General features: G+C 39.5%; 1 protein-coding gene across 1 annotated transcript; it reads left to right on the plus strand.

The window, feature by feature from the left end:
* Positions 1–10320: 10320 nt before the first annotated feature.
* LOC135441080 (uncharacterized) lies at positions 10321–11108 on the plus strand. The gene is made up of 3 exons (XM_064700534.1): positions 10321–10340; positions 10670–10872; positions 10948–11108. The coding sequence occupies exons 1-3, from the start codon at positions 10321–10323 to the stop codon at positions 11106–11108; spliced, it is 384 nt and encodes a 127-aa protein (XP_064556604.1).
* The last annotated feature ends 550 nt before the right edge of the window (positions 11109–11658 follow it).

Here is an 11658-nt window from a genome sequence, read left to right on the forward strand (position 1 = left end):
TGTTAGTGAGCGTATATATGTTGCTCATGGAATGCGCTCAGACGGAGCGTGGGATATGCAGCATTAGCATAAACGGTCAGCTAGAGAGGCTAGTGAACCGCCAATATATAAAGTGGCTCTGGGCTTGTTTTATGTATAATTGTTATTGTATGCAACAAAGTGCCGCATACTTTAGATTTGTATATAGGGTGTTCTTTTAAGGCATATACACACTACATCTCACCGTTTAGAGGAATAACGTAATATAATGTAGTTATTTTTAATTGTTGTATTTTTTTTTTTTTTTTTGAAAGTGTAAAATATTAAAAAAAATAAAAATGTTATTATGAATATGAATATTCCTATTACTTCATAGGGGCCTAAATAAACTGGTTCTAATTTATGGCCAGTATCGTTTTTCAATAAAACTTTATCTCCTACTTTTAATTTAAAATCGATAACCTTCTTATCATAATATTCTTTATTTTTTGCCTTATGTTTTTCTAACATTATCCTAGTATTTCATATGCTAACTCTAACCTATATTTTGATTCCTTAGCGTAATCATCTATATTATATAGAGGCTTAATGTGCTCATTTACACTATTAAATGCCTTGTTAATATTAGCTTTCTTACTAAAAATTAATTCAAAGGGACAGTAGTAATGCGTTGTGGAAGGTGTTGTATTAAAACAATATACAAAGTATTGTAACCAAAAATCCCAATCAGTTTTGTCAACTGATATATAAGAACGAATGAATTCCTTTAACGTTCTATGACTTCGTTCCACAGTTCATTGGACCGTATTTCAGAATAAAATCTTCAAATATAGCTTTAGCTACGACTTGTTAAGTCACATATCAGTGTAACTGCATATTCGTTGCCTTGCTCTGATTTTGGTAGTGGACCGATCGTGTCTACTATTACTCTATCAAAAGCATTGATTGGGGTTTCCGTTATTGTTAAGGGAGTTTTTGAATGTTTTGTCACTTTTGATTTTTGACATTTTTGTATATACTCAGTAATATATCGAGTGATACCCTTCCAAAAATGATTCTTGACCTTGGCCAAGGTTTTTGTAATGCCTGTGTGACCTCCTTGTATTGGATCATTATGAAATATAGACAATATAGCTTCTTTTTCTTTTTCTTCTTGTATTAGGGTCACCGGGTTGAGTAGCGCTACTCTTAATGTTTTCAATATTTTATTGCCCATTTGTTTGAAATTATCAATTGAAACTTTGAGTTGGCTGATTTCATTTATATCGGCTTGCGTTTCAAGCCCTTGGAAGAACTGACCTAAGTCAAGAATTCCATTAGCATATAAATCGCTAACATCATATCTTGCAGTAATTTTCTTCCCAGGTTTAAAGAAACATAGCATATTTTTAACATGACAGGTAACTACTTTACGTACATCGTCATTTTTTTATGACTTCATATACGTTGGGCTTTGAAGCTTTTTTTTCTATAGATTGCATAAGCAATTCTATTTCTTTATTATCTCCTGCGCAGGATTTCTGTCTACTTTGATGCCTGGTAGTGACTTTCAGGACTTTTATTTGTATGTTTTTTAATTCTTTTATTGTGATGCGTGATAATGCATCAGCAACGAAATTGTCTTTGCCCTTGAGATATTCTACAGTAAAGTCATACTCTTCTAAGTCTAATCTCATTCTTGTTAATTTTGAACTTGGATTCACCACTGAAAACAAATATGTCAATGGTCTATGATCTGTTTTGATTTTGAAATATTGACCATATATATATGGTCGAAAATGTGTTATTGCCCAGTGTATTGCTGCCAACTCTTGTTCGGTTGTATTTTTATTGCTTTATTCTCTTGTAAATGAACGAGAAGCATATGCTACGGGCAATTGCTTATCTCCATATGTTTGGGTTAAAACTGCTCCGCAGACTAATTTACTGGCATCGGTTATGATGCAAAATTCTTTGCTAAAATCTGGGTATTTTAGTAAAGTAGGTTTCATTAGAGCTTGTTTTAAGAAATCGAATGCATTTTGGCATTCCGTTGTCCATTCGAAAGGAACATTCTTTTTACATAATCTGGTTATGTGCCGTGAATAGTCGGCGAAGTTTTTAATGAATCGTCTGTAGTAATTGCAGAATGCAACAAATCTTCTAGCGCTATCAGCGTCCGTAGGGATTTGGTATTTTTCAATGACATATTTTTTTTCATCTGCAAAGTACCTTGATCAGTATATTTGTGACCTAGAAAAGTCACCTTATGCATGAAGAATGTGCATTTTTCTGGATGTAGTTTAAGGTTGTGTTTCCTACACAGGTCAAAAACGTTTAAGTTTTTGATTATGTAATTTTCTGAACAACCGATGACGATTAAGTCATCCATATACAAGAATGTTGTGAAGCGAAAACGCTATTGTCATCATCCTTTGAAAAGAAGGTGGCGCTATTTTTAGTCCATATGGTAATCGTGTGAAACGATAAGAGCCATTGCTCGTTGAAAAAGACGTAAAATTTCTGGATTGTTCTTTTAGTTCTATTTGGTGGAAACCGGATATTAAGTCCAAGAATGAAAAATATTTAGCTCTTCCTAATTGATCAAGAATATCAAACGGAAATTTGTCTGAGAGTAGTTTTTTATTTATTTGACGATGGTCTATAAATAATCTTTGCTAATTTCTTGGAATGTTTCATAGTCGCTTAGCTTTTCTATATTAATTTCGTTAAGATTTACTATTTTTATTGAATTTTTTGTATTTAAAATTCTGACAAATGTTTGTTGATTATTGGAAATAGTATTTCCAATAAATATTCCTTTTTCAATTTCTTGATTCGGAATGAAAATATTGTTTTCTGGCGAAACAATATTGATTTGACGGACTACTTCAGAACGAGCTGGAAGTATTGAGGCATTATTATCACTAGCGTGAATTATTGGTAGTTTTATTGGATAATTTAAATTATCTGGCTGAAGTATTAGAGAATCACATGTTTGTGTGAAATCTAATTGGCAATTATATTTTTTAAAGAAATCTATACCAATAACGCCATCGCTCGATTCGAGTTGCCTCTAGAGTTTCCTCTATTTTGGCCTAGTCCTCTATTATTGTGGTTATTACCTCTTACGGTAATTTCCACGGTTACCCCTGTTATGTCGTTGCTGATAGAACAGGACAGTGTTCGAATGTCCTGTTTCCTCTGTGCAACTATTGACAAATTTGGATATGGCATCATTCATGTTATTGAACGTGCCTGCCTGCATGATAAGTTTTACCTTATCTATAGCGCAGTTCTTAGTCATTGCCTTTACTGCTTGGACTTTACTGTATTTATTGGCTAACTCGGGCGTTAAACCATCGTTTATAAATCTAAAAGCTCCTTCTAAAGCTTTTGTTAACTGCTGTATCTCTTGGGTGTACTGGTTGGCAGTTTTAGTCTTTTGTTGCAAGTTAAGTAGTTTGGCTGACAATACTTCGACTGATTCGCCTTTTACCGTGCTTGATAATTTTGCAATGATTTGTCTTAATAAGACTGACAGCTGTTGCTTCATGATCTTCTTTTAGTGAGTCTATAAGACTCAAAGCTTCTTTGAAGCTTTGTAAGTTTTCTACCTTTTTATCAAACTCTGGTAAGAGCGATGAGGCTAGTTTGAGAAAACTTATAGCTGTTTTGGCCATTGTGTTGTAAATTGGTTGGGTATGTACTTTAGAATCTGATGGTATCAGCTGGCAGTGAAAGCAGTTTCTCGTCGAATGACGCTGAAGTGTTAAGAGAATTTGAAAGGAATATTGTTATATTATGCCTTTCCGAAATTCGTCTAATGTTTTCTCTTAAACTGCTTAAAGCATCAACTGTCTGCGTTAAATGCAAATCTGTTAGTTTTGTTGCATTGTCACATATAAGTTGATGGCTGCTATTGTAGGAATCTACTTTAACTTTGAGACAGGTGCGCTTTTGTTAAGGCACTTGAAAGATTTATTAAACTCCTCACGCTGCTCCCTAAGAATGGTAACGATTTGCGTCCATTCCATTTATAGACATTTTTAATTTATCTGTGCAAACGCACAATAATAATGTCAGTAGGTCCTAAAATAGGGTGTTCTAATTGTTGGGTGTTTTTTTGAATTTTTATATTGGGTGCTCTTTAATGATCGACCTAACTTGTATACCCGGAAGGTTTGTCAATACTATTCCTTTTTGTGTTTTTGTACAATAGATTAAAGGTGAGAAATCTAAATGAAATGTATCAATATATAAAGTTTCTAATTCATATATGCTTACGGGGGTCGTTGAGACCAATTGTTGAATTCGTTCCTTAAAACAGGCATCTCTAACATAGACTTCTCTTATTGCTTCTATTGTGTCCATTATATATTTTATTTTTCAGTTTAATTTCATTGTTTTATTTTTTCTTTTCATATCTCATTGTATACAGTTTTACATTTTGTACTTTTAGTACATTGTTATATTTTGTCCAGATCATTAACTCTGCTTAAGTATTTATTTTTTAAACATTTGTTGTGCAGTTTATAAATTTATTTATTACTATTATTATTAACAATGTTACAATCAGCTTTTAATCTGGAGTCTCGACTTCAACTTTATTTATTACATTTGCAGTGGAATCCATTGTCTTGGTATCTACTAAACCCATTTTGGGTGTGTTTTCTAAGTTTATTGGGGATCTTATGCCATATATATATGGCTTATTTTGAGATCCAAATTCGGTTTTACTTATTTTATTATCATCATACATGCGATAATTAATGTTTTTATAGTATCCTACCTATCGGTTCGCATAGCTTTACGGGCTATGCTTCTAATCGGGCAGAAATGCTTCTGCTCAATTTTACAAATTATATATATTTATAATTTAAAATAATATTTGTATATTTGCAGCATCTGCTGTTCGTCGCTGCATCAGCTGGGCGTCGCTGGATGTGACACGCTGATGCTCCCTCGTTGGCGCAAGTGGCGGAGTGCCTCCCGCACTTATCGCGATGGCACAGCTTGTTGCGCTGGCGGTACCGGTGCTGGTCTTCGCACAGGTTGTTGTTTGCCAGCTTTACTGGCTAGCGGGGCCGGTGCTGGACTTCTTCCGTTGCCAAGTATACTTGCAATGGATGCTGTAGAGTGGTCCCTCGCAGTCTGCTGGGCATGTTTGTTCATCTTTGGGATCTGAGACGCTGGTGGTGGTATTATTACTTGTTTCTTACATATATTACTGATGGAGCGGTGAGTTGTCGTCAATGGAATTCTTTTTTAATCAGGCTAGATTAAGAAATCTAATTCTGCCTGTAGCTTTTGGGCTGTTGCCCAAGCAGGTGGTGGTGATTTTGTGTATAATAGCCACTTAATGTGGGCTATTCTTTTATATAATTTATTTTTCTGACCACCCCTGTGTTTTCCCATTGGCGCACTCTACTCACTCAGTAATTTGTAGTTTTCCGGTGCACGATCCTCGTCATCTGCCTCCAGGCAGGGATTTATTTATCCTCTTGTCTTTCTACTGCCTCCAGGCAGGGAATTGTGACCATGTCACGGTCGCCATGTAAAAGGTTATTTCTTCCACTTGTATAGTTTTATAAGTGTTCCACTTATAATTGTTTCTTAAACTGATTTATGAAGGCACGTCAGTGCTGTTTTGCGTTGTTCATAAGAATATTTTATTCAGAGTCAATATAATGCACTTAGCCTATGGATACATGAATATACTTATGCTGTTATTGGTTAACAGCTACAAAGAGAGGGAGAGTGAGTAGCTTGCATATGCCTGTGTTAGTGAGCGTATATATGTTGCTCATGGAATGCGGTCAGACGGTGCGTGGGATATGCAGCGTTAGCATAAACGGTCAGCTGGAGAGGCTAGTGAACCGCGCTGCGTAATATGAGCCAGAGCCAATATATAAATTGGCTCTGGGCTTCTTTTATGTATAATTATTATTGTATGCAACAAAGTGCCGCATACTTTATATTTGTAAATAGGGTGTTCTTTTCAGGCATATACACACTAAAATATATAATGTATTGAATAACTAGGAGGACACTCGTTTTGTCAACCACTAATAAATAAATATATATATATATATATTTCGGCTCTCTTTAGACTGCCAAAAATAACGCAACCTTCTGCGGCATCACTGAGATCAATGATTGACACTGTCTCCGCCATCTATGGCTCACTCCTGTCAATAGGTGATGACAAAAAGATTTCTAACGCGATTCTCATTCTCAAACAAAGTTTACCCAATGGCCAGACGAAAATGGGAGGATCAACTCGATTATGCAATCATTCCACTATGGAGTGATTGTGAAACAGCCTTGAATCGAAGATATCAACACCTTTCTGCTGAAGATTCAGCCAAAGCTTCGTCCGATGGCCCGAAGCCAGAAACAACAATCGAGGTTCGTTTTCGTGTTCTGTGGCTAGTGGAAGAAACGATCAACTGACACCAAAATGTTTATATTGCGGTTCCGAAGGCCATTCGATATTGAATTGCTCAGCATATGCCGTGTTATCAGTACAACAGCGGTTTGAGTTCGCTAAGGCGGCTCCTTTATGCATCAATTGTCTTCGGAAGGGGCACACTGTTTCCAAATGTAAGGCTAACAAGTGCAGAGTATGCAGTCGTTCTCATAACACACTGTTGCTTAGATACTCTGCCGTTTCTAACACTCGAGCGTTACCACCACCCCTTGACTCCGCACAGGATCAACCATCGACTTCACATGCTATGCATGCGAATGTGTCTGATAGTGTAATCCTAGCTACCGCAGTCGTTAGCGTTAAGACGAGAAATGGCGAGCTCGTTTTGGCTAGAGCTTTACTCGATTATGGATAACAAATAAATTTTGTAACTGACGAGCTAGCATAACGATTGCAGCTGCGTAGAGAAGAGGAGAAGAGAAGAGGCAATACTCAAGTAAGAAAGAAGATTCATACATTGGTGAAGTCGCGAGTCAATTGCAGTGAGTTCTTGTTAGATTTTTGGATTTTGAAGACCATTTCTGGTTACCAGCCTACCATACGGTCAATGACAGTGGTTGGAAAATCCCTGAGAACTTGCAATTGGCTGATCCATATTTTCATAAGCCACAAAAATTCGACATGCTCATCGGAGCTGAGACGTTCTTTGAGCTTTTGTCTGTCGGCCAGATTAAACAAGGTCCGAATTGTCCGATTCTGCAAAAGACACTTATTGGGTGGACTGTATCAGGGCGTTACACGCCGTTAAGTCATGAGAAGACTCATGCTGTCAATCTGAGTTGCCAAGAAGAGTCTTATACCTCGATAGACAAAACATTGCAGAAATTTTGGACATTGGAAGAGTTGCCTTCAGCCAAAAAGGTCCGAACAGTTGAACAGCAGTTATGTGAGAGCCACTTTTAAGATAATTTAGAAATACTGCCGTCAGGTAGACTTAAAGATTTAAATCAGATCCCAATCAGATTGGTAACTCCTTTGAGGTTGCTAAGCGTCGTTTTTTGTCGCTTGAAAGACGCTTGTCTCGAGATCCCGAGCTTAAGCGCATGTACTTGGAATTCTTGGAGAATATTTAACTTTAAGTCACATGTCTGAAATAGATGATCAGATTCCAAGTACTCCACACTATTTCATCATCATCCGCATCAGTGTGTTTTATGACCACAAAGCACATCGACATGCTCTTCGGAGCTGAGACGTTCTTTGAGCTTCTGTTTGTCGGCCAGATTAAACAAGGTCCGAATTGTCCGATTCTGCAAAAGACACTTATTGGCTGGACTGTATCAGGGCGTTACACGCCGTTAAGTCATGAGAAGGCTCATGCTGTCAATCTGAGTTGCCAAGAAGAGTCTTATACCTCGATAGACAAAACATTGCAGAAATTTTGGACATTGGAAGAGTTGCCTTCAGCCAAAAAGGTCCGAACAGTTGAACAGCAGTTATGTGAGAGCCACTTTTAAGATAATTTAGAAATACTGCCGTCAGGTAGACTTAAAGATTTAAATCAGATCCCAATCAGATTGGTAACTCCTTTGAGGTTGCTAAGCGTCGTTTTTTGTCGCTTGAAAGACGCTTGTCTCGAGATCCCGAGCTTAAGCGCATGTACTTGGAATTCTTGGAGAATATTTAACTTTAGGTCACATGTCTGAAATAGATGATCAGATTCCAAGTACTCCACACTATTTCATCATCATCCGCATCAGTGTGTTTTATGACCACAAAGCACATCGACATGCTCATCGGAGCTGAGACGTTCTTTGAGCTTCTGTCTGTCGGCCAGATTAAACAAGGTCCGAATTGTCCGATTCTGCAAAAGACACTTATTGGCTGGACTGTATCAGGGCGTTACACGCCGTTAAGTCATGAGAAGACTCATGCTGTCAATCTGAGTTGCCAAGAAGAGTCTTATACCTCGATAGACAAAACATTGCAGAAATTTTGGACATTGGAAGAGTTGCCTTCAGCCAAAAAGGTCCGAACAGTTGAACAGCAGTTATGTGAGAGCCACTTTTAAGATAATTTAGAAATACTGCCGTCAGGTAGACTTAAAGATTTAAATCAGATCCCAATCAGATTGGTAACTCCTTTGAGGTTGCTAAGCGTCGTTTTTGTCGCTTGAAAGACGCTTGTTTCGAGATCCCGAGCTTAAGCGCATGTACTTGGAATTCTTGGAGAATATTTAACTTTAGGTCACATGTCTGAAATAGATGATCAGATTCCAAGTACTCCACACTATTTCATCATCATCCGCATCAGTGTGTTTTAAGACCACAGAGCACATCGACGAAGTTACGCGATGTTTTCGACGCGTCCTGTCGGACATCGTCTCAAATTGCGTTGAATGACCTTCTAATGGTTTGACCGACCATTCAAGAGGAGCTGTACTCGACTCTGCTTCGATTTCGACTCCACAAATATGCGTTGACAGCTGACATAAAAAAGATGTAAAGGTAGGTCATGGTGCACGAAGCGGATCGAGATGTCCAGCTCGTAGTGTGGAGAAAGAACCCATCTGACTCTTTAAGGTCCTTCAGGTTAAACATCGTAACTGACGGCACGGCGGCTGCCCCATTTTTGGCAACACGGTGTTTAACAAAGCTAAGTGAGATGAGCGAGTCATCACACCCTAAAGCTGCTGACGTTATCAGGCTCGACTTTTACGTCGATGATCTACTAACTGGTGCTGCATGTGCAGAGAACCTTCAGACAATTAAGTCTGCAGTATCGAAAATAATCAAAAGCGCAGTTTTCGAACTAACCAAATGGTTTTCGATTTCTCCTGAGTTCTCCGCAATAAACGCAGCTAAGTCGATAACGATCTCAGAGTCTGACACAACCAAAACACTTGACGTGTTGTGGTTGCCGAATGAAGATGCCAATTTAAGATTGACGATTCATTCATGGGTGTTAGGGCGACAAAACGGAACATTCTCTCGGTGACATCGCGGCTATTTGACGAGCTTGGCTTGTTAAGCCCTCTATATACGCAGCCACACGGCAGAAGGTTGTCGTATTTCGTTGTTGACATCCAAATCTAAAGTAGCCCTCCTCAAGACGAAGACTCTTCCCCGACTTGAGCTGTGCGCGGCTCACCTTCTCGCAGATCTTTTTCATCGAGTCAGAAATCTTACAAGATTACAGATTGAACGGACGGTTCTTTGGTCTGATTCTGAAGTCACTCTTCATTGGATTCGGTGACATCCTTCGTCTTTGGCAACATTAGTGTCAAATCGACTGGCTGAAATCCAAGAATGGACAGAGAAAGTTGAATGGCGCCATGTACCTACAAAGCAAAACCCAGCAGATATTGTTTCAAGAGGCTGCGATGTCGATGAATTACTTGCGTCGATGTGGTTCGATGGCCCTTAATTTTTGAAGGAACCAAGAGAATCCAGGTCGGTTAACCAGCATCTGATGTCAGATGAGATGGGAACTCAAGAAGTCCGCAAAACAGCTGTTGGACTAGCAGCTATGGTAGACCGACCAGATATCTTGGAAACTATGGATAGTTTCTCATCGCATGCCACGCTGCTGAGAGTGTTTGCTTATGTGTTCCGCTTTATTAAAAAATGTAAAAATCGAGAGGTACAATTTGAGAGTATCCCTACGGCGCTCGAAAGGAAGGAAGCTTTCGAGAAAATGGTTGAAGTCATCCAACGATTTGAATTTAAAGATGACATAGATAGAGTTCGAAAGTTCTTTATCCATTTACACATGAATATAATGGATAATGGTGCTCCTTTTCGTTGTTGCGAGTAGGGGGACGAATGTAAATGCTCCTATTTCATATGATGCCAAGTTTCCGCTACTTTTGAATAAAAGCTCGCAATTCGCTAGAAGCTTTATTAGATACCTGCATTTGACGAATTGTCATGCTGGCCCAAGAGCACTTGTGAGTCTTCTTCGTGAGCGACTTTGGGTAATCAACGCTCAAGAGGTCTGTCGTCAGACAGTGAGATCATGTATCCGTTGCTTTAAATGCAAACCTCGTCTACTAACACAAATTATGGTAAATTTACCAGCAGATCGACTCCGAGCTCTCCGCAAATTTTCGATCTGTGGCGTCGATTTTTGTGGCCCAATTAGCACGACTTTTCGAATGCGTGGAAAGTCTACGCATAAGTCGTACATAGCACTGTTTGTTTGCTTCGCCTCCAAAGCGGTTCAGTTAGAACTAGTATCTGACTTATCCACTAATACATTTTTAATGGCATTTCAAAGGTTCGTCGGACGTCGAGGAGTCCCACAGACCGTCCATTGCGACAACGCGACGAACTTCGTAGGAGCAAGTCACCAGTTCCTGGAGTTGCGAGCTCGAATCGGGGAAGAGTTGGACGAAATTCGTGAATTCGCATCAAAAAGCGGATACGAATTTGCGTTCATACCGCCAAGAGCTCCACACTTCGGGGGTCTGTGGGAGCCAGGTGTGAAGTCTGCAAAGTACCTACTCCTACTCCTGCTGCTAACGGCCTAGGAGCTGCTGACGACTCTTGTCGCAGTGGAAGCCGGCCCCAATTCCAGGCCCCTGGGAGCAATAAGCGAGGACCCAAGCGATGGCGATGCTCTAACGCCAGGCCACCTACTGGTGGGAGGCCCATTGAGGGCTCTGCCAGCAGAGGGGACCCTGGACCAGCAGGGTCTCACCTGCTTGAATCGATAGCGAGCTGTCTCGTTGCTCAAGCAACAGTTTTGGCGGCGATGGTCAAAGGAGTATATGCTCGGACTCCAAGAGCGGAGCAAGTGGCACCGTCACCTGCCAAACGTCGTCGTGGGAGAGCTGGTGGTCGTCGCCGAGGACAATCTGCCGCCCCAGCAGATCGGCAGTGCCCGCAGGAGAGGACGGCGTCGTTAGAGTGGCAGACATTATGACGGCTAGTGGCGGAAATTTTAAAAGGTCAATCCACAAGTTGGCTCTGCTACCCATGGAATGAAGCCCCCAAGCGATTAAGGGTGCGGTGGCCGGTGTTGGCGCTGATCCGCTCATTGAGTTTAAAAATGAATTTAAAAACATGAAGTCTACTGTAAGTTAGGTTTAGAGCAGAGCAAGAGCGCAATAAAGCTTTATCACTCGCTTTCGAATTCGCGTAATGTATGCTTAAGTCTGTTGTCGAATTATATCAAAGCGATACGCATATCAGTCTTTTAAAGCCACCACAATTGCCAATTTGTTTAATTATATAAACTAATATAATTTTTCATTGGAGTATAAA

This window comes from Drosophila montana, unplaced genomic scaffold, assembly GCF_035044405.1.
Source record: "Drosophila montana isolate Dmon_TW-CO22-7 unplaced genomic scaffold, ASM3504440v1 contig_1810_1, whole genome shotgun sequence".
In the NCBI taxonomy this organism is placed as follows: Eukaryota; Metazoa; Arthropoda; class Insecta; order Diptera; family Drosophilidae; genus Drosophila; species Drosophila montana.